This window comes from Pimephales promelas, chromosome 6 (genome assembly GCF_988280905.1).
Source record: "Pimephales promelas chromosome 6, fPimPro1.hap1.1, whole genome shotgun sequence".
Lineage (NCBI taxonomy): Eukaryota > Metazoa > Chordata > Actinopteri > Cypriniformes > Leuciscidae > Pimephales > Pimephales promelas.
The window spans coordinates 22760113-22784337 of NC_142774.1; the positions used below are offsets into that span (position 1 = coordinate 22760113).

General features: G+C 42.5%; 1 protein-coding gene across 4 annotated transcripts in view; it reads right to left on the reverse strand.

Annotated features, from left to right (window-relative positions):
• The window catches only part of LOC120488657 (splicing factor U2AF 35 kDa subunit), a 73496-nt gene that overhangs the window by 12070 nt on the left and 37201 nt on the right, over window positions 1-24225 (reverse strand). For all 4 annotated transcript variants that reach the window (XM_089132264.1, XM_089132263.1, XM_089132265.1 and 1 more), the window contains exons 3-4: window positions 4355-4421; window positions 3624-3673 (exon numbers count right to left, since the gene is read on the reverse strand). In XM_089132264.1, coding sequence (XP_088988390.1) covers window positions 3624-3673; window positions 4355-4421 — 117 coding nt within the window. The remainder of the gene's footprint in view (window positions 1-3623; window positions 3674-4354; window positions 4422-24225) is intronic.

Consider the following 24225-nt stretch of genomic DNA (forward strand, 5'->3'; position numbering starts at 1 on the left):
TGCGCGCCTATGGTGTGCGCTGAGTGAAAGCCTTTCAATGCGCATATCTATAGATGCTGTTCAGTTTCGGTTACTTGTCCTCATCGTAAACTTATTTATATAGCAACAAATACATCTAAATTAAATAAATAAATGGCAGTAATACCGCATATCGCGCTATTGAGCCACTCAACATTACCGCAAGGGAAATTCCATAACCGTGACAGCCCTATACGACGCCTCCTCGCTCCTCGGTTCACAGACACTAGAATGAACGAGTAATGTTCATCAGGCAGTAATACGTAGGCTACATTCAGTTCACGTTCGCCCAAAATATGAACGAGTTCATGAACTATCATTCATTGAACACGTTCAGACACAACACATATTACAAGCTCAAAATTATTCTCACATTGTTTTAGAGCAGGGGTATCCAACACGTCGCTCGCGAGCTAACAGTAGCTGTGGCCTGATTTGGTGGTGGTAGCTCAGATATTTTGCACGCTCAAGTACGTCAAGTACTGGAGGCAGCTGACGGGTACCGACAGGCCAAGCGGACTGCGGCCCGGGTGGTCGTGGAAGCAAAAACTCGGGCCTGGGAAGAGTTCGGTGAGGCCATGGAGAAGGACTATCGGCTGGCCTCGAAGAGATTCTGGCAAACTGTCCGGCGCCTCAGGAGAGGGAAACAGTCCCCTACCAATGTTGTTTACAGTAGGGGTGGGCAGCTGTTGACCTCGACTGGGGATGTCGTCGGACGGTGGAAGGAATACTTCAAGGACCTCCTCAATCCCGCCGTCACGTCTTCCATTGAGGAGGGCTCAGAGGTGGACTCGTCCATCACCCTAGCTGAGGTCACCGAGGTAGTCAAGAAAATGAGCTTTCTCCGCAGGGTGGCTGGGCGATCCCTTAGAGATATGGTGAGAAGCTCAGTCACTCGGGAGGAGCTCAGAGCCGCTGCTCCTCCACATCGAGAGGGGTCAGCTGAGGTGGCTTGGGCATCTGTTCCGGATGCCTCCTGGACGCCTCCCTGGGGAGGTGTTCTGGGCGCGTCCCACTGGGCGGAGGCCCCGGGGAAGACCTAGGACACGCTGGAGAGACTATAGCCGCTTTCCGACCAAGTAGTTACAGGAACTTAGTTATAGGAACTGTCCACTTTTAAGCAGATCTAAGAACTACTCTCCCCCAAACTCGGTTTTGCTGCTTGCGTTCGCACTGGCCAAGTGGCTACAGGAACTGGTAGGACGCAAGCACGGCGATGGTCTTTATAGCGTCAGCAGTTCACTAGACGTAGCATTCCTAGAAGTGTTCCTGGTTCCTGTTCTGCCTTGCCGGGACCTTAATAACGGAGAACGAACGGCGGCGTTTAAAGATTATGCTTCAGTTCTGTACATAGAAACACAGAAGACGAAGGCTCCAGCGTAATATGATATTAAGTAATATGATGGAAGAAGATAAAAGAGCAGAGCGCAGGAGGCAAACAAAACGACGGGTAAGTTTAGCTATTATTAGCAATCAGCTGGTTGAATGCGTTATGTTTGTCTTAATCCTCGTTGTAATGTTTTGCAAAAACACACAGGGTATATGGCAGACAGCGCGCTACAAGTTCCGTGTTGACGGTGGGCTTATAAGTTGAACCAATCAACGTAGACCTAGGGAAAGGGAACTAAAAAAGTCCTTGCTCTAGACTAGGTACTGAAAGAGTTATAGGAACTACGGTCTGAGGAACTAAAAAAATCCCCAATTTAGTCCGGTCGGAACACGAGAAAAAAAGGGTTGTAGGAACGTTAGGTTCTAGGAACTGCAAAAGTCCCTCCGGTTGGAAAGCGGCTTATGTCTCCCGGCTGGCCTGGGAACACCTCGATGTACCCCCAGAAGAGCTTGAGGAAGTGTCTAGGGAGAGGAAAGTCTGGCCATCTCTGCTTAGACTGCTGCCCCCGTGACCCGGCCCCGGATGAGCGGAAGAAGATGGATGGATAGAAGTACGTTTCAAATGTAGGCGCGCATCAAGCACCGAGCACGCTCATAATCGAAACGACGCGCTAATTTTTTCCAGGCGCAGTATATGTTTGTACTTCGTGGTTGTCTATGACAACTATTGACAACAAACCCACCGTAAGCTGTCACGAGACTATCTATGGTAGCCCATAAGGAATTAAAAAAAAAAAAAACATGGAACACACAACGACTGGCCGCACTAACATTAAACTTTAATGTCAAGTAGGGGGCCACAAAATATCATCCCGCGGGCCGCAAATGGCCCGGGGGCCGCGAGTTTGAGATCTCTGATTTAGACTGTACCATAGTACTGAAACAGCTCTCATTAAGAGTCACAAATGATTTGCTCTTATCATCCGATCGTGGTTGTATCTCTATGTAGTGCATTTACAAATCGTGCAGTGCGTTACCTCCTGTTGCGGATCAATCACGTTGTGTTGTGTGGTGTGAACAGCTAAACAACTTGAACACTCCTAATTTCACAGAGAGCAAGTCATGTAGTGTGAACCGCACAGTTCAGCCCGACGTTTTAAAATCATGTAGTGTGAACAAGGCTTAAAGGATTAGTTCACTTTTGAAAAAACTTTTGCTGAAAATGTACTCACCCCCATGTCATCCAAGATGTCCATGTCTTTCTTTCCTCAGTCGAAAAGAAATTAAGGTTTTTGATGAAAACATTCCAGGATTTTTCTCCATATAATGGACTTACATGGGAACCAGACGGTCCAAGGTCGAAAAGAGAGTTAATAACAGTTTCAGATGCAGCTTCAAATGTCTTTAAACGACACCAGACGATGAATAAGGGTCTTATCATGCGAAACGATCGGTTATTTCAAAACTTATTCCAAAAATGTAACTTTTCTAAGGACAAATGCTAACCTTGCTCTATTTTGTGAGGCGCGTAATACGTAATTACGTTCAAAAGGTCACGGGCGACGTAGCCGGAAGTACAGAGTCAGTGTTTACAAGTTGAACGCATAGGTTGAACGTGCAAACTAACTCAAACGCCGTTTACAAAAAAATGAATTAAAAGGTAAAACAACGATGTCGGACGATTTTGATTCTATACTTCCGGCTACGTCGCCCGTGACCTTTTGAACGTAATTACCTATTACGTGACGTTACAAACACGCCTCACAGAATAGAGCAAGGCTAGCATTTGTCCTTAGAAAAGTTAAATTTTTGGAATAAGTTTTGAAATAACCGATTGTTTCGCATGATAAGACCCTTATTCATCGTCTGGTGTCGTTTAAAGACATTTGAAGCTGCATCTGAAACTGTTATTAACTCTCTTTTCGACCTTGGACCGTCTGGTTCCCATGTAAGTCCATTATATGGAGAAAAATCCTGGAATGTTTTCATCAAAAACCTTAATTTCTTTTCGACTGAGGAAAGAAAGACATGGACATCTTGGATGACATGGGGGTGAGTAAATTATCAGCAAAAGTCTTTTCAAAAGTGAACTAATCCTTTAAGTGTAAATATTAGCCTTGGGACATCACATTAAGTAGATGTTAGATGTGCACATTAATAGAAAATGTGTAGTTTACTCATGAGTGGTATTTTTCACCCTCAGAACATCAAGTCATTTTTAAATCCAGTCCACCAGTCTAATGAAGCCAAAAAGCTCATCCATGATGAAAACTCACCTCGAAAAACTCGTCATAATGCTCCTGCATTTCCACATCACTAACAGCACCTAGCAAAAAAATGTTATAATACAATTAGAACACAGAAAATTGTATCAATTGTATCAATCTTAGAGCAAGATATTTTGATATATAGCCGCCATTTTATGCAAATAAGTAATAAAATTATAGATGAGCTGGCCCACCATACAACTGGATATATGATTCTGTTGTTCATCCGACTTGATATTAAATTTACTATGGCACATACTTATTATTTGTTAAACATTTTGAACTGAGAATTCAGAGAGGAAACAATGTCAGGCACATTAAGCCTTAGTATTTATTAAATGATAATAATAATAATGCAGGTCAAAGCCAGGCCTTGTTCCCTTGATAAACAACTTTACATCTCATTTTTAATGACTTTACATCACATAGGTCTCACTGTTATACATTACTCATACAATTCCCAAACAAATGCTTTTAAGTGTGACACATACTTAAGGGATAAAGTGTCTGCAAAATCTAAATCCTGGAATAAATACACCTTCATTATACCTCTAAACATATGGCCATGGAACAACAACTAAAGGATTTTAAAAGTATTTGTGAAAAGCGTATTTTCAAAAACTAGTTTCTGAAAAGGGATTACATAATTTAACACTGTAAAGGATGCGTTTGAAATGTGCAAGTGGTAAAGAAATGATCAATGCCGCAGACTCCTGCAAGCGAGTGGGGGGACAACTTACAGTGTAAACCATCAGCAGACTGGGCAGAGTTTTGAGGGTTACGGTATATGTTCATGAGGACAATAGTCTGAAATACAAAATGTGCATTTTTGAAAGACAAACTATAAGACTGTTTAGCATCCAGGTCTATAGACCACATGGGATGACATTGTCAACATTATAAATAAGGCAGAAAATGAAAACAAGTAAATTGGGAAAAGTGGGGTCAGCAGGACAGGTCCGAGATCCATCCAAAATGAGGAGAACCTGTACGTAAAGGTCTCAAGCCTTTGTTGAAGCAGAAGACTATCTTCTGTAAACAATAAATATGTACATTTTAAACAAGGACTCTAAATAAACTCATGCAGATCATATATATATATACATACATACATACATACATATATATATATATATATATATATATATATATACACATACATACATACATACATACATACATATATACATACATATATATATATATATATATATATACATACATATATATATACATATATATATATATATATATACATACATACATATATATATATATATATATATATATATATATATATACATACACATATATATATATATATATATATATATATATATACACATACATATATATATATATATATATATATACACATACGTATACATACATATATATATATATATATATATATATATATATATACTGTATATATATATATATATATATATATAGTGTTTATATATTTGTGCCCAAATGTACTTTTATGTACTGTTTTTTTGTTGAATAGATATTTCTAAAATTGAATGATGTTTTTGTTGATTTATTATTACACAATTCTTTTTTTGACCTATTTGAATCTTGCCCCTGACAAATAACCCTAAATACAAAAAAAACTAAAACTAACACTAAAACTAATAAAAACTAAACTAAAACTAAGCATTTTCAAAAAATAAAAACTAAACTAAACTAGCAAACCAACTTTAAAAACTAATTAAAACTAAACTGAATTTGAAAACCAAAGTTCAAAACGAAATAAAAATAAAAACTAATGAAAAATGCAAAACTATAATAACCTTGGAGTGTACACAAATATAGTTTATAAATATAGTTATATAGTTTGCAGTAGGGGTGGGCGATATAGCCTAAAAATTATATCACGATATTTCAAGAATATTTGCGATAATGATATTTATCACGATATAGAAAAAATATATATGAAACAATGTTTTATTGGTGATTGCAGCTGGCTGGCAGCAGCATTAGTGCAAAAAAAAGTATAACATAACTCCTTATCATTTTATTTTAACAATAACTACAGTAATACATTAACAATATTAACAATAACTTCAGAAGCCTGCACAATATTGTCTCCTAATAAAATTTACTTAAACTTTGAAGTACAAAAAATTTAAACAAACAGCGGCAATCCAAACAAACCTTCAAAATGTAACAGTTGCCTTGCTTAGTTTTTGGATTAGCATCAAATGAGGTATACAATACCTAATTTATACAATAATTGTATAAAATCGGAACATTTAGGGAAAAAACATTTAGTGGGGAATAAATAAGAGACAATTGTAACACTAAATCTGGTAAAACTTTACACTTTGTATTGTACATTCATGAAAAAAAAAACAAGGTAACAAATCAAAAGGATTAATTATTATATAGCCTAGTCTACTATAAAATTGAGGCATGTTTAAAATGTATAGCACAGCTGTTTAATGAGGCAGCAACATATGATCGATAGGACAGAATAAAGGCTATTAATAATCTTTCATTGCGCAAAAGTATTATGATATGAAAGGCTCCAATATATCGCACAGCGCTTATGCGCATCCCGAGTGCTGAATGATGCGCTTGAAGCAACACGGAGTCACAGCGCGCACGCGCAGCGCGTCGAATACTCCGCACTGAACAGTTCAAAGCACAAAGGAAATAAATATTGATGCGTAGCGTCGTGTATAATATACAGCATCTAGCTATGCAATCGTTTATTGAGTCATTTCTTTTAACAGTTTTACATTTCAGTTACTGTGGGCGTGATGAACAATAGTGCTCTGACTCTAGTGTTTTGCTCTAACAGACACCCGGCCGGTAGAAAGTAACATGATGATTTAGTTAACGTTACAATAAAGTCCAGCAAGATAAAGTTGTGTTATGCGAAACCATAGACCTTTTTTTTTTTACAAATATAATAATAGTAACATTGAATCATCTTAGAAAGCGTTTAATCGTGTTGACTGTTGTACCCGAACTGCGGAAACTCTGAAGGAAGATTAGGCGAATGCAAAATGTACGCTAGTAGGGAAGTGGTGAAACGAGTTTTCATGCATATTTGACAAAAAAAAAAAAAAATTGTGTTGTTTGAGATCTGACCTCTTGTACTCAAACAACTTCCATACTATTGAAGTAGCGCCCTTTTTAGGAACTAAATCTTGATCTGATCCAGAGGCTGACATGCTGCTGTGTTGTTGTGCACACGCTAAGTAACGTAAATACGCCACACGTCATCATATCATCAATATCGCGATATGACAATTTTTTATCATGTCAAATTTTATACCGGTATTATCGTGGACGGTATGATATGGCACAGCCCTAGTTTGCAGTCTGTTGTCCTGTATGAACAAATAACGGATTATGTTTCCACTGTTCACACACACACACACACTCAGTTCAATCACACCTCCCTCCCCCTTCTCTCTCTCTCTCTCTCACACACACACACACACACACACATACACACACTTTCTGCGAGGCAGCGGCTTCAGAAGTGCGCGCGCTCAGAGGGAACTTCAACACACACTTCGACGTGCGCGCCTCTCTCTCTCGTGCGCACATACACACACTCCAGCTTGAGAGAGAGAGAGGCGCGCGCGTCGAAGTGTGTGTTTGTGTGCGTGTGTTAAAGTTCCCTCTGAGCTCGTGCACTTCTGAAGCCGCTGCCGCGCAGAAAATAAGAAAATACCACGCAGAGGACTGACGCGAAATGTGTGGAAATCCATTTGATTGTAGTTTAATTGAGAAATAATTTCAGTGCTCTGGTCAACCGCTATAGAGTGAAAACTGATTAAAGTGGTGGAAATAATGGTTGATGGACACAGAACAGTAACAATTACACACCCACCCGCGTGAAGTCAAAATACATCATTAGTTTAAATCGATGTTTTTGTGTGTGTGGGGGGGGGGAGTTTTAGGTATGATTACTATTAAAGAGTTCGAATATTCACTTTTCTTGAAAATATTTGGCAATTAGATTTATTTAAATGCTCAGTTTGTTTTCAAATTATATTAATATAATATGTCCACAAATTGAAGTATTTAAACTGATATATTATATCACTTCAAATACTTCAATTGGTTTTTTTATATTATATTAGGCCTCTTTTGTATTATATTATGAGCCTAAATAAAGAATCTAACAAAGGTATTGTTTAGGTTATATTAGGCCTATTTTGTTATATTTTAAGGCTAAATAAAGAACCTCACAAGGGTATTGTTTAGGGCTCATTGCCATTAAAAAGTTTGAAACCCCTTGCTAAAGAAAATATTGGAAATTCATAATCAACAAACAATCATTTAACTTCGATGGTTTAATGCTTCCTGTACACAATTCATTGACTGTAAATACTTTATGGTTTTCCCAAACCATCTCAGTGTAACAGCTTACTTTTCTTTCTTACTATATTCTTTTATTGTAAAGAATTGAAGTGTCCTGCAAAAGATTTTGTAAATTTATTTTTCATAGTATTTATTGGTAAAGACTGTACAGTTAACAGCACTGGAAAAAAATATCAGATAACCTAAAATGTGCTTGTTTTTCACAAATATGATTTAATACCAATACGTTAAATTAAGGGTCAAATAAAATATAAATGGCACATTCAAGTTAAAAGTTACAAATGAATGTTGAAACCATTGTTTCTAAATATGATGTACAGGTCAGGTATAAAGAATATTTTTGATCAGGTGGTGAAAAAATAGTAAAAATTAAAGCTGCAAGCAGCGATGGGCGGGCCCTCGCACCTGTAGCGCGTCGGGTTGTGAGGCGGCCGCGTTGCATATTCTGGAGCTCAGCCGGTGCGGCTGTGAATTTGCTACGCCTCATTAAAAGTGACTTACTGTTGCCACTAGGTGGCGCTATGACTGTGGGTGAATGTCGGCATGTAGATTTGTTCAGGACGGGACTCTTGTCAAATATGTAAAATTTCGTGCAGATCTGGGCATTTACAGCCAAGTTACAACAACTTCCTGTTTCATGGCGAATCATCGACGCCACGGACACGCCCATGGACGAAAACACACAGATAGCACAACTTTACATCGTCAATGCCTTTAGAAGGCACAGCAGAAATGTGATGTCGATCCGACTAAAGCCCTAGGAGGAGTTAGTTAATGTACGTAATGAGTAAATCATCCAAAAATGGCGGTAAAATTAGAAATGGCCGACTTCCTGTTGAGTTTAAGGCATCGCTCCAGGAGACTTTTCTGTGCGTCTGGACATGGTAGATGTACCACAGAAATTTCATACATGTCGGTCAAACAAGCGGCGGGGGCTACTTCATTAAAGGTCACTTCCTGTTGCCAGCAGGTGGCGCTATGACTGTGGGTGAATGTCGGCATTTAGATTTGTTCAGGGCGAGACTCTTGTCAAATGTGTAAAATTTCCTGCAAATCTGGGCATTTATAGCCAAGTTACTACAACTTCCTGTTTCATGGCGAAACATCGACGCCACGGACACGCCCATCGACGAAAACGCGCAGATAGCACAACTTTACATCGTCAATGCCTTTAGAAGGCACAGCAGAAATTTGAAGTGGATCCGACTAAATCCCTAGGAGGAGTTAGTTAAAGTACGTAATGAGTAAAGCATCCAAAAAGGGCGGTAAAATTAGAAATGGCCAACTTCCTGTTGAGTTTAGGGCATCGCTCCAAGAGACTTTTCTGTGCGTCTGGACATGGTAGATGTACCACAGAAATTTCGTACATGTCGGTCAAACATGCGACAGGGGGCTGCTTCGTTAAAAGTCACTTCCTTTTGCCACTAGGTGGCGCTATGAATGTGGGTGAATGTCGGCATGTAGATTTGTTCAGGACGGGACTCTTGTCAAATGTGTAAAATTTCGTGTAGATCTGGGCATTTACAGCCAAGTTACTACAACTTCCTGTTTCATTGCGAATCATCGACGCCACGGACACGCCCATCGACGAAAACGCGCAGATAGCACAACTTTACATCGTCAATGCCTTTAGAAGGTACAGCAGAAATTTTAAGTTGATCCGACTAAATCCCTAGGAGGAGTTCGTTAAAGTACGGAGTGTGTAAATGGTCCCAAATCGGTCGCCAAATTCAAAATGGCGGACTTCCTGTCGAGTTTAGGGTATGGGTTCTTGAGGCTTTTTTGTGCGTCTGGTCATGGTAGAAGTACCACAGAAATTTCGTACATGTCGGTCAAACAAGCGGCGGGGGCTGCTTCGTTAAAGGTAACTTCCTGTTGCCAGCAGGTGGCGCTATGACTGTGGGTGAATGTCGGCATGTAGATTTGTTCAGGGCGGGACTCTTGTCAAATGTGTAAAATTTCGTGCAGATCTGGGCATTTACAGCCAAGTTACTACAACTTCCTGTTTCATGGCGAATCTTCGACGCCACGGACACGCCCATCGACAAAAACACGCAGATAGCTCAACTTTACATCGTCAATGCCTTTAGAAGGTACAGCAGAAATTTGAAGTTGATCCTACTAAATCCCTAGGAGGAGTTCGTTAAAGTACGGAGTGTGTAAATTGTCCAAAAATGGCCGCCAAATTCAAAATGGCGGACTTCCTGTCGAGTTTATGGTATGGGTTCTTGAGGCTTTTTTGTGCGTCTTGATATGATACACGTCCCCACCGAATTTCGTGCATGTACGTTGAACGTGGACGAGGGGCTAATTTTTTCCAATTTTCTAGGTGGCGCTAGCGTGCCATTTTGCCACGCCCATCCGCGAATCCCACAAAATACGAAATTTTTCACCAGTCCTGACATGCGTGCCAAATTTGGTGAGTTTTTGAGCATGTTGCGGCCCCGAAAATGGCGCTTACTTTGCAGAAAAAAGAAAAAATTAAAGCTGCAAGCAGCGATGGGCGGGCCCTCGCACCTGTAGCGCGTTGGGGTGTGAGGCGGCCGCGTTGCATATTCTGCGGCTCAGCCGGTGCGGCTGTGAATTTGGTTCGCTGCTTCGTTAAAGGTCACTTTCTGTTGCCAGCAGGTGGCGCTATGACTTAGGGTGAATGTGATCATGTAGATTTGTTTAGGGCGGGACTCTTGTCAAATGTGTCAAATTTCATTCAGATCTGGGCATTTACAGCCAAGTTACTACAACTTCCTGTTTCATGGCGAATCATCGACGCCACGGACACGCCCATTGATGAAAACGCGCAGAGAGCACAACTTTACATCATCAATGCCTTTAGAAGGCACAGCAGACATTTGAAGTCGATCCGACTAAATCCCTAGGAGGAGTTCGTTAAAGTACGGAGTGTGTAAATCGTCCCAAAATGGGCTCCAAATTAAAAATGGCGGACTTCCTGTCGAGTTTACGGTATGGATTCTTGAGGCTTTTTTGTACGTCTGGTCATGGTAGATGTACCACAGAAATTTCGTACATGTCGGTCAAACAAGCGGCGGGGACTGCTTCGTTTAAAGGTCACTTCCTGTTGCCAGCAGGTGGCGCTATGACTGTGGGTGAATGTCGGCATGTAGATTTGATCAGGGCGGGACTCTTGTCAAATGTGTTAAATTTCGTGCAGATCTGGGCATTTACAGCCAAGTTACTACAACTTCCTGTTTCATGGCGAATCATCGACGCCACGGACACGTCCATCGACGAAAACGCGCAGATAGCACAACTTTTCATCGTCAATGCCTTTAGAAGGTACAGCAGAAATGTGATGTCGATCCGACTAAAGCCCTAGGAGGAGTTAGTTAAAGTACGTAATGAGTAAATCATCCAAAAATGGCGGTAAAATTAGAAATGGCTGACTTCCTGTTGAGTTTAGGGCATCGCTCCAAGAGACTTTTCTGTGCGTCTGGACATGGTAGATGTACCACAGAAATTTCGTACATGTCGGTCAAACATGCGACGGGGGCTGCTTCGTTAAATGTCACTTCCTCTTGCCACTAGGTGGCGCTATGAATGTGGGTGAATGTCGGCATGTAGATTTGTTCAGGGCGGGACTCTTGTCAAATGTGTAAAATTTCGTGTAGATCTGGGCATTTACAGCCAAGTTACTACAACTTCCTGTTTCATGGCGAATCATCGACGCCACGGACACGCCCATCGACGAAAACGCGCAGAGAGCACAACTTTACATCATCAATGCCTTTAGAAGCCACAGCAGACATTTGAAGTCGATCCGACTAAATCCCTAGGAGGAGTTCGTTAAAGTACGGAGTGTGTAAATCGTCCCAAAATGGGCTCCAAATTAAAAATGGCGGACTTCCTGTCGAGTTTACGGTATGGATTCTTGAGGCTTTTTTGTACGTCTGGTCATGGTAGATGTATCACAGAAATTTCGTACATGTCGGTCAAACAAGCGGCGGGGACTGCTTCGTTTAAAGGTCACTTCCTGTTGCCAGCAGGTGGCGCTATGACTGTGGGTGAATGTCGGCATGTAGATTTGATCAGGGCGGGACTCTTGTCAAATGTGTTAAATTTCGTGCAGATCTGGGCATTTACAGCCAAGTTACTACAACTTCCTGTTTCATGGCGAATCATCGACGCCACGGACTGTTCCTGTTCCATCGACGAAAACGCGCAGATAGCACAACTTTTCATCGTCAATGCCTTTAGAAGGCACAGCAGAAATTTGAAGGCGATCCGACTAAAGCCCTAGGAGGAGTTAGTTAAAGTACGTAATGAGTAAATCATCCAAAAATGGCGGTAAAATTAGAAATGGCTGACTTCCTGTTGAGTTTAGGGCATCGCTCCAAGAGACTTTTCTGTGCGTCTGGACATGGTAGATGTACCACAGAAATTTCGTACATGTCGGTCAAACATGCGACGGGGGCTGCTTCGTTAAATGTCGCTTCCTCTTGCCACTAGGTGGCGCTATGAATGTGGGTGAATGTCGGCATGTAGATTTGTTCAGGGCGGGACTCTTGTCAAATGTGTAAAATTTCGTGCAGATCTGGGCATTTACAGCCAAGTTACTACAACTTCCTGTTTCATTGCGAATCATCGACGCCACGGACACGCCCATCGACGAAAACGCGCAGATAGCACAACTTTACATCGTCAATGCCTTTAGAAGGTACAGCAGAAATTTTAAGTTGATCCGACTAAATCCCTAGGAGGAGTTCGTTAAAGTACGGAGTGTGTAAATCGTCCCAAATCGGTCGCCGAATTCAAAATGGCGGACTTCCTGTCGAGTTTAGGGTATGGGTTCTTGAGGCTTTTTTGTGCGTCTGGTCATGGTAGAAGTACCACAAAAATTTCGTACATGTCGGTCAAACAAGCGGCGGGGGCTGCTTCGTTAAAGGACACTTCCTGTTACCAGCAGGTGGCGCTATGACTGTGGGTGAATGTCGGCATTGTAGATTTGTTCAGGGCGGGACTCTTGTCAAATGTGTAAAATTTTGTGCAGATCTGGGCATTTACAGCCAAGTTACTACAACTTCCTGTTTCATGGCGAATCTTCGACGCCACGGACACGCCCATCGACGAAAACGCGCAGATAGCACAACTTTACATCGTCAATGCCTTTAGAAGGCACAGCAGAAATTTGAAGTCGATCCGACTAAATCCCTAGGAGGAGTTCGTTAAAGTACGGAGTCTGTAAATCGTCCAAAAATGGCCGCCAAATTCAAAATGGCGGACTTCCTGTCGAGTTTAGGGTATGGGTTCTTGAGGCTTTTTTGTGCGTCTTGATATGATACACGTCCCCACCAAATTTCGTGCATGTAGGTTGAACGTGGACGAGGGGCTAATTTTTTCCAATTTTCTAGGTGGCGCTAGCGAGCCATTTTGCCCCGCCCATCCGCGAAACCCACAAAATACTAAATTTTTCACCAGTCCTGACATGCGTGCCAAATTTGGTGAGTTTTTGAGCATGTTGCGGCCCCGAAAATGGCACTTACTTTGCAGAAAAAAAAAAAAAAAAAAAAAAATAACCCTAACAGTTTCAATAGGGTCCTCGCACTGTTAGTGCTCGGGCCCTAAAAAAAATAATCCTAACAGTTTCAATAGGGTCCTCGCACTGTTAGTGCTCGGGCCCTAATAAAAATAGAGGGAACATTGAACTGTGTTCTCGATCATAGGCCCTGTCCCAAATGGCACACTTCATATGAATTTTCAGTGTTGTGTACTTATGTAATGCGTCCGTTAAATCCATGACTGTCTGTAGGGTGTCTCTTTTTTCATTTTAGGTTTCAGAAGGTTGCTCACGCATACATTTTGGTTGATATGTGCCCTCGATGCGCACTTTTGCAGAGCCCACACTGTTGCAAGCTCTACGGCACACTTCTTTTCGACAGTCAAAGCAGTGTTACGTTTGTGCACAATAACCCTAAAGGCACCAGGGTGGCGGTGCCACCGGCTATATATACAGTATATATATATATATATATATATATATTTATAAATATAGCGAGCAGCTATGAAGGGCCAAAGGCGGCGGTGCCGCCACCCCGGTGCCTTTAGGTAACTAAAGGCACCGGGGTTGCGGTGCCACCGGCTTGGGCCCGCAATCGCTGCTCGCAGCTATATATATATTTTTAGGGCCCGAGCACTAACAGTGCGAGGACCCTATTGAAACTGTTAGGGTTATTAGGGCCCGAGCACTAACAGTGCGAGGACCCTATTGAAACTGTTAGGATTATTTAGGGCCCGAGCACTAACAGTGCGAGGACCCTATTGAAACTGTTAGGATTATTTTTTTTTCTTTTTTTTTTTTTTTCTTTTTTCTGCAAAGTAAGTGCCATTTTCGGGGCCGCAACATGCTCAAAAACTCACCAAATTTGGCACGCATGTCAGGACTGGTGAAAAATTTCGTATTTTGTGGGTTTCGCGGATGGGCGGGGCAAAATGGCACGCTAGCGCCACCTAGAAAATTGGAAAAAATTAGCCCCTCGTCCACGTTCAACCTACATGCACGAAATTTGGTGGGGACGTGTATCATATCAAGATGCACAAAAAAGCCTCAAGAACCCATACCCTAAACTCGACAGGAGGTCCGCCATTTTGAATTTGGCGGCCATTTTTGGACGATTTACAGACTCCGTACTTTAACGAACTCCTCCTAGGGATTTAGTCGGATCGACTTAAAATTTCTGCTGTGCCTTCTAAAGGCATTGACGATGTAAAGTTGTGCTATCTGCGCGTTTTCGTCGATAGGCGTGTCCGTGGCGTCGAAGATTCGCCATGAAACAGGAAGTTGTAGTAACTTGGCTGTAAATGCCCAGATCTGCACGAAATTTTACACAGTTGACAAGAGTCCCGCCCTGAACAAATCTACATGCCGACATTCACCCACAGCGCCACCTGCTGGCAACAGGAAGTCGCCTTTAACGAAGCAGCCCCTGCCGCTTGGTTGACCGACATGTACGAAATTTCTGTGGTACATCTACCATGACCAGACGCACAAAAAAGCCTCAAGAACCCATACCCTAAACTCGACAGGAAGTCCGCCATTTTGAATTTGGCGACCGATTTGGGACGATTTACACACTCTGTACTTTAACGAACTCCTCCTAGGGATTTAGTCGGATCAACTTAAAATTTCTGCTGTACCTTCTAAAGGCATTGACGATGTAAAGTTGTGCTATCTGCGCGTTTTCGTCGATGGGCGTGTCCGTGGCGTCGATGATTCGCAATGAAACAGGAAGTTGTAGTAACTTGGCTGTAAATGCCCAGATCTACATGAAATTTTACACATTTGACAAGAGTCGCGCCCTGAACAAATCTACATGCCGACATTCACCCACATTCATAGCACCACCTAGTGGCAAGAGGAAGTGACGTTTAACGAAGCAGCCCCCGTCGCATGTTTGACCGACATGTACGAAATTTCTGTGGTACATCTACCATGTCCAGACGCACAGAAAAGTCTCTTGGAGCGATGCCCTAAACTCAACAGGAAGTCAGCCATTTCTAATTTTACCGCCATTTTTGGATGATTTACTCATTACGTACTTTAACTAACTCCTCCTAGGGCTTTAGTCGGATTGACATCACATTTCTGCTGTGCCTTCTAAAGGCATTGACGATGTAAAGTTGTGCTATCTGTGCGTTTTCGTCCATGGGCGTGTCCGTGGCGTCGATGATTCGCCATGAAACAGGAAGTTGTTGTAACTTGGCTGTAAATGCCCAGATCTGCACAAAATTTTACATATTTGACAAGAGTCCCGTCCTGAACAAATCTACATGCCGACATTCACCCACAGTCATAGCGCCACCTAGTGGCAACAGGAAGTGACCTTTAACGAAGCAGCCCCCGCCGCATGTTTGACCGACATGTACGAAATTTTTGTGGTACAACTAACATATCCAGACGCACAGAAAAGTCTCTTGGAGCGATGCCCTAAACTCAACAGGAAATCGGCCATTTCTAATTTTACCGACATTTTTGGATGATTTACTCATTACGTACTTTAACTAACTCCTCCTAGGGACTTAGTCGGATCGACTTCACATTTCTGCTGTGCCTTCTAAAGGCATTGACGATGTAAAGTTGTGCTATCTGCGCGTTTTCGTCGATGGGTGTGTCCGTGGCGTCAACGATTCGCCATTAAACAGGAAGTTGTAGTAACTTGGCTGTAAATGCCCAGATCTGCATGAAATTTTACACATTTGACAAGAGTCCTGCCCTGAACAAATCTACATGCAGACATTCACCCACAGTCATAGCGCCACCTGCTGGCAACAGGAAGTGACCTTTAACGAAGCAGAGCAAATGCACAGCGGCACTGGCTGAGCTGCAGAATATGCAATGCGGCTGCCTCACACCCCGACGTGCTACAGGTGCGAGGGCCCGCCCAAAAATGGCCTCCAAATTCAAAATGGTGGACTTCCTGTCAAGTTTAGGGCATCGCTCCAAGAGGCTGTTTTGTGCGTCTGGTCATAGTAGATGTACCACAGAAGTTTCGTACATGTCGGTCAAACAAGCGGCGGGGGCTTCTTCGTTTAAGGTCACTTCCTGTTGCCACTAGGTGGCGCTATGACTGTGGGTGAATGTCGGCATGTAGATTTGTTCAGGGTGGGACTCTTGTCAAATGTGTAAAATTTCGTGCAGATCTGGGCATTTACAGCCAAGTTACAACAACTTCCTGTTTCATGGCGAATCATTGACGCCACGGACACGCCCATCGACGAAAACACGCAGATAGCACAACTTTACATCGTCAATGCCTTTAGAAGGTACAGCAGAAATTTGAAGTTGATCCGATTAATTCCCTAGGAGGAGTTCGTTAAAGTACGGAGTGTGTAAATCGTCCCAAATCGGTCGCCAAATTCAAAATGGCGGACTTCCTGTCGAGTTTAGGGTATGGGTTCTTGAGGCTTTTTTGTACGTCTGGTCATGGTAGATGTACCACAGAAATTTCGTATATGTCGGTCAAACATATGGCGGGGGCTGCTACGTTAAAGGTCACTTCCTGTTGCCAGCAGGTGGCGCTATGACTTAGGGTGAATGTCGGCATGTAGATTTTGTCAGGGCGGGACTCTAGTCAAATGTGTAAAATTTCGTGCAGGTCTGGGCATTTACAGCCAAGTTATTACAACTTCCTGTTTCATGGCGAATCTTCGACGCCACGGACACGCCCATCGACGAAAACGCGCAGATAGCACAACTTTACATCGTCAATGCCTTTAGAAGGCACAGCAGAAATTTTAAGTCCATCCGACTAAATCCCTAGGAGGAGTTCGTTAAAGTACGGAGTCTGTAAATCGTCCAAAAATGGCCGCCAAATTCAAAATGGCGGACATCCTGTCGAGTTTAGGGTATGGGTTCTTGAGGCTTTTTTGTCTTGATATGATACACGTCCCCACCAAATTTCGTGCATGTAGGTTGAACGTGGACGAGGGGCTAATTTTTTCCAATTTTCTAGGTGGCGCTATCGTGCCATTTTGCCCCGCCCATCCGCGAAACCCAAAAAATACGAAATTTTTCACCAGTCCTGACATGCGTGCCAAATTTGGTGAGTTTTTGAGCATGTTGCGGCCCCGAAAATGGCACTTACTTTGCAGAAAAAAAAAATAAAAAAAAATAAATTAAAGCTGCAAGCAGCGATGGGCGGGCCCTCGCACCTGTAGCACGTCGGGGTCTGAGGCGGCCGCGTTTCATTTTCTGCAGCTCAGCCAGTGCGGCTGTGCATTTGCCACACTGCTTCGTTAAAGGCCACTTCCTGTTGCCAGCAGGTGGCGCTATGACTGTGGGTGAATGTCGGCATGTAGATTTGTTCAGGGCGGGACTCTTGTCAAATGTGTTAAATTTCGTGCAGATCTGGGCATTTACAGCCAAGTTACTACAACTTCCTGTTTCATGGCAAATCATCGACGCCACGGACACGCCCATCGACAAAAACGCGCAGATAGCACAACTTTTCATCGTCAATGCCTTTAGAAGGCACAGCAGAAATTTGAAGGCGATCCGACTAAAGCCCTGGGAGGAGTTAGTTAAAGTACGTAATGAGTAAATCATCCAAAAATGGCGGTAAAATTAGAAATGGCTGACTTCCTGTTGAGTTTAGGGCATCGCTCCAAGAGACTTTTCTGTGCGTCTGGACATGGTAGATGTACCACAGAAATTTCGTACATGTCGGTCAAACATGCGACGGGGGCTGCTTCGTTAAATGTCACTTCCTCTTGCCACTAGGTGGCGCTATGAATGTGGGTGAATGTCGGCATGTAGATTTGTTCAGGGCGGGACTCTTGTCAAATGTGTAAAATTTCGTGTAGATCTGGGCATTTACAGCCAAGTTACTACAACTTCCTGTTTCATGGCGAATCATCGACGCCACGGACACGCCCATCGACGAAAACGCGCAGATAGCACAACTTTACATCGTCAATGCCTTAAGAAGGTACAGCAGAAATCCGTACTTTAACGAACTCCTCCTAGGGATTTAGTCGGACCGACTTCACATTTCTGCTGTGCCTTCTAAAGGCATTGACGATGTAAAGTTGTGCTATCTGCGCATTTTCGTCGATGGGCGTGTCCGAAGCGTTGATGATTCGCCATGAAACAGGAAGTTGTAGTAACTTGGCTGTAAATGCCCAGATCTGCACGAAATTTTACATATTTGACAAGAGTCCCACCCTGAACAAATCTACATGCCGACATTCACCCACAGTCATAGCGCCACCTGCTGGCAACAGGAAGTGGCCTTTAACAAAGCAGCCCCCGCCGCATGTTTGACCGACATGTAAGAAATTTCTGTGGTACATCTACCATGGATAGACGCACAGAAAAGTCTCCTGGAGCGATGCCTTAAACTCAACAGGAAGTCGGCCATTTCTAATTTTACCGCCATTTTTTGATGATTTACTCATTACGTACTTTAACTAACTCCTCCTAGGGCTTTAGTCGGATCGACTTCACATTTCTGCTGTGCCTTCTAAAGGCATTGACGATGTAAAGTTGTGCTATCTGCGGGTTTTCGTCGATGGGCGTGTCCGTGGCGTCGATGATTCGCCTTGAAACAGGAAGTTGTAGTAACTTGGCTGTAAAAGCCCAGATATGCATGAAATTTTACATATTTGACAAGAGTCCCGCTCTGAACAAATCTACATGCCGACATTAACCCACAGTCATAGTGCCACCTACTGGCAACAGGAAGTGGCCTTTAACAAAGCAGCCCCCGCCGCATGTTTGACCGACATGTAAGAAATTTCTGTGGTACATCTACCATGGACAGACGCACAGAAAAGTCTCTTGGAGCGATGCCTTAAACTCAACAGGAAGTCGGCCATTTCTAATTTTACTGCCATTTTTGGATGATTTACTCATTACGTACTTTAACTAACTCCTCCTAGGGCTTTAGTCGGATCGACTTCACATTTCTGCTGTGCCTTCTAAAGGCATTGACGATGTAAAGTTGTGCTATCTGCGGGTTTTCGTCGATGGGCGTGTCCGTGGCGTCGATGATTCGCCTTGAAACAGGAAGTTGTAGTAACTTGACTGTAAAAGCCCAGATATGCATGAAATTTTACACCTTTGACAAGAGTCCCACCCTGAACAAATCTACATTCCGACATTCACCCACAGTCATAGTGCCACCTGCTGGCAACAGGAAGTGACCTTTAACGAAGCAGCGTAGTAAATACACAGCCGCACTGGCTGAGCTGCAGAAAATGCAACGCGGCCGCCTCAGACCCCGACGTGCTACAGGTGCGAGGGCCCGCCCATCGCTGCTTGCAGCTTTAATTATTTTATTTTTTTTCTTTTTAGGGCCCAAGCCCTAAAAGGGCGAAGGCCCTATTGTTTTCCTTGGGATTATTATTAGGGCCCAAGCCCTGAAAGGGCGAAGGCCCTATTGTTTTCCTAACGATTATTATTAGGGCCCAAGCCCTGAAAGGGCGAAGGCCCTATTGTTTTCCTTAGGATTATTCTTTTCTATTATTATTATTATTATTTTTCTTACGACTATTCGGGCACTTTTGGGGCCCTTAACATGCTCGAAAACTCTTGAAACTTTGCACACGGGTCAGAACCCGCGGCCATCAGAGCCGGGCTGAAGATGGTACCCGGGCGTGGCAGGGGGGCTCGTCAGCGCCCCCTGGAATGGGGTCCGAACACTTGGTCCATAACTCAAACACGCTTGCATGTAATAATATGAAACTCGGTACGCATGTTGATCTCATCGTTTCATCTATACCTCGCGCTTTTACTTTTTACCCCAGCCCAACAGGAAGTCGGCTATTGAGGTTTGTTTGTAAAACGCTCGCAATGTTATTTGAAATACTCCTCCTAGAGCTTTGATCCAAATTCGACGATACTCGGTCAGCGTAAAGTGAAGACATTGAGGATGAAAGCTTGTGTGGGGATTTTTGATATCTCGAACGGTTTGGCCGTGGCGAGGAAACGAAATCATGGCGAGAAACGTGAAACAGGAAGTTTGTTATAACTTCAGCATACATTAACTGATCTTGATGAAACTTCAGCAGTATGTTCGCTGTAAGAGGACGATCACATGGATGTGACTATTGTGAGTCAAAGTTATAGCGCCACCAACTGGCAGCAGGAAGTGTGTCACTTTCAAAATGCTTTGATATCACCCTTTTATTTTTACCCGATTTGCTTCAAACTTCATATGTATAATGTAAACATACGGCAGATGTAGACCTGTGAATGGATTCTTGATATCTTTGAAACTGTTGCCGTGGCGACGCATCAAACTTTACCCTTCTTTTAGGATGCTTTTAGGATGCTTTTGAGACCCTTAGCATGCTTCAAAATGCATGAAACTCGACAGACACATCACATTTATTAGCCAGTAGACACGTGCAATGTTTCAGAAACGGGCGTGGTGAGGGCTCAGTAGCGCCACCTTTTGACAAAAGTAGGGTTGTTAGTTTTATCTACAGTTACAAAAATCGGTATGTATATTGTACTCCTCGAGCCGGACAACTTTCTAATTGACACTCATTAGCTAGGACCCACAGAAAGTCAGATATGTTTGTTTGAATGTGGTCTTGCTTAATCTGAGCCTACATCTCTGTCTTTGCCTGTCTGTGTATGTGTGTGTGTTTGTAGGGGGAGGGGTCTTAACCATTTCACTCCTGTGTGTATGGCCTGCATAAAAAATAAATGCCTTAAGCCTGGTATTTTTTTAAATAAGTTTTTTATTTTTTATAAGTAAAGGCATATAACCAGTTTAATTGTAGTGCATTAATAGTTTTATATAATTAGTTTATTAATTAAATTAACTTGGTCCATAAACTTGATCTGAAAATTTGGTCCATAAATCAAACACACTTGCATGTAATAATATGACTTGAGTGTTAATCACATCATGTTTTCAGTTTGAATATAAAATATATAAATTATGTAAAAAAAAATAAAGTTGATCCAGCTGGAGCGCAGGCTGAGAATAGCGCTGTCATGACTGGATCAGAGATCTTCAGTCATGCCCTCTCATACCTTACGCGCACACCACGCCCACTTACATCAGATCACATCAACATGTCAGCCGGAGGGATAACGAGGGTCGTCGTCGCTTTTGGATTCAAGAATTTCTTACAACAAGATGGCAAAAGAACAGCGCTTTGCAAGACATGCAACGTTAAGATCGCGGACAGTCAGATGACAACCTCCAATTTCGTCCGTCATTTGAAGAGCCATATTCTGCCCAGTAAGTGCTTGTCAATTTGTTAATGTTATCTGGTTAGCTCGTTCGTAGTTAGCTAGCTAATGTAAGTTAAAGGAGAACTCCGGCGCAAAATATCACATTGTTACCTAGTCAACCGTTATCTGAGATTTGTTTTCATGACTGCCGAATGTAAATAGTTTTATCTATAAAAACAGTTTAGCCTATAAGTGACGTCCGACATTCTCCATGCATCAGCATTAGCGCGTCGCGTTCGGTTGCGACAGTAACACGACGACACTCTCTTCAAGATCAATGTTCCCAATATTATACTTTATTTGTAGATAAGGCATAAAGGTCTATGATTTGCATAAAATGACTATCTTGCTGGAGTGGAGTTTATTGCCCTTTAGAATACACTAAGCATTAGTGCTGCACGATTAATTATATCGCAGTCGTAATAGCGATCTCAAACCTATGCAATTATATAACGCAAAATGCCGCGATTTTATATGAAATAAACAAAGTAGGGCTATTAGCGCAGCATCTCTTCTTTTTTGTCATCCTTTGACTAGTGTTACAAGATCCCCCTCTTATTGGTTCAAATGCCTTTTCGCATTTTGCACGACAAGAAGTGAAAAGCTGCCTGTGAGTGCCCTAGATTAGAATAGATGAGACTCGCATAATGCGCATGCACTGACCGTGTGCCAGCCCAGAATAAACAGTTCTCTTTCGAGCTTGAACGAACAATAGCACACACAATTATGCCAAAATGTGATTTTGTCTAGTATCTTCATAACATAAGAAAAGTCTATGGATGAAAAGAGTTGTGCTATGAGGCGCGTGTGAGATCCGCGTCTCGGCAACGGGTGCTCTTAAAGGGCCAGCAGCGAATAAAGCGTTCTTTCAGTAAAGTTAAAAGAACAAAGGGAAATTAGAAAATTACTCACTGATCTTGAGTAAAGAACTTTTGTAGCTTTAATAAGGATTATTATATATATAATTTATGATTCAGGCAGCGCAGACTGTTTGATAACTTTATTCAATTTCTGTACCTGTTAAGACAGGAAGGGCACAGGTAAATATGTTTTTTATTATGGGTTTATGTGGGGATTGTTTGAAGTTCACTTAATTTAAAAGCTGTTATATATTTTTTTTAAGCGTAATAATTTTTTAAAAAGTTGATGGCTTTCAATTGATGGAATCACTGTAATGTTGGTTTGGTTGATGGTTTATTGATCATTATAGGTGTTATCAATCATTTATTGTTGTTGTTGTTTTTAGTTTGAGTTGAGAAATAAACATTAATCTGTGTGTGCATTTTACTTTAGAACCAAGCAAGTTGGACTCATGAAACCATTTTATTATATCGGAGTCGCAAATCGCAATTGCAATATTGGCTCAATAATGGCAATATGACATTTTCCCAAATCGTGCAGCCCTACTAAGCATAGATTATAGATACCATCCCTTCGCTATGTTCTTTTCAATGTGAAGCGTTGCGTGCTGTGACTTGGTGTTGCTTCAAGTGCATCATTCTGCACACGGGATGCGCATGATTGCTTATAATACTTTGGGGAGACAAGGGGGCGTGGCCTAAGGGAATAGCACTCGTGATGTTAAGTGATGTTACCCCGCCATCGCTGATACAACCTTTAGCAGTCATGTTTTTGCTTCTTGAGAGAGAGAGAAAGTGTGTGTGTGTGTGTGTGTGTGAGCAATGGCGGTTCTAGGCGGGGGCCTGGGGGGGCCAGTGCCCCTGCGACAACAAGCTTGGACCCCCTTGTGGCCCCCTAAATGTGGAGTCAGTGTGAAATATTTTTTTGTAGTGTGTCACGCATTGAGCATGACAGTCACTCGTTTCAGTCTTTTGTCTCACACTCCCGTCACACATTGTATTTCTCATGCGGAAAAACTATTAATAATATATTTAATATACGCAATTTCTCTGGCCGCGCCGCTCTCACGTGAGAATCAAGCGCGTCTCGCCTGGAGTTCAGCAGTCGACCCTGCTACGCATCAGCCAATCAAAAAAAGAGAAGTGCTACTACATTGGTTGTTAGTTTTATCTACAGTTACAAAAATCGGTATATACATTGTACTCCTCAAGCCGTACAACTTTCTAATACATAGTCATTAGCTCGGACCAAGAGGAAGTCAGATATTTTGGTCTGAATATGGTGAGCCTCTCTCTGAGCCTACGTCCCTGTATGGCAAGCCCTTTTAACATTTAAAAGCTAAGTTTGCCTGTCCGGAATTAACATTGTAGATATCAACAACGTCTTTCTGTCTAGTCGTTACACTTTGGATAGTTTGTATTATCATTTGAGATATCTGTAACATAATTGTGACTAGTCGAAATGACAGAGTATGGCAAGCCGCTTTAACATTTAATCATGAAAGGGCCAAAGCCTTCGGCACCGCCACCCGGGTGCCTTTAGGTAACTAAAGGAACCGGGGTTGCGGTGCCTCCGGCTTGGGCCCGCCATCGCTGCTCGCAGCTATATTTATTATTATTATTATTTATACGACTATTCGGGCACTTTTGGGGCCCTTAACATGCTCAAAAACTCTTGAAACTTTGCACACGGGTCAGAATC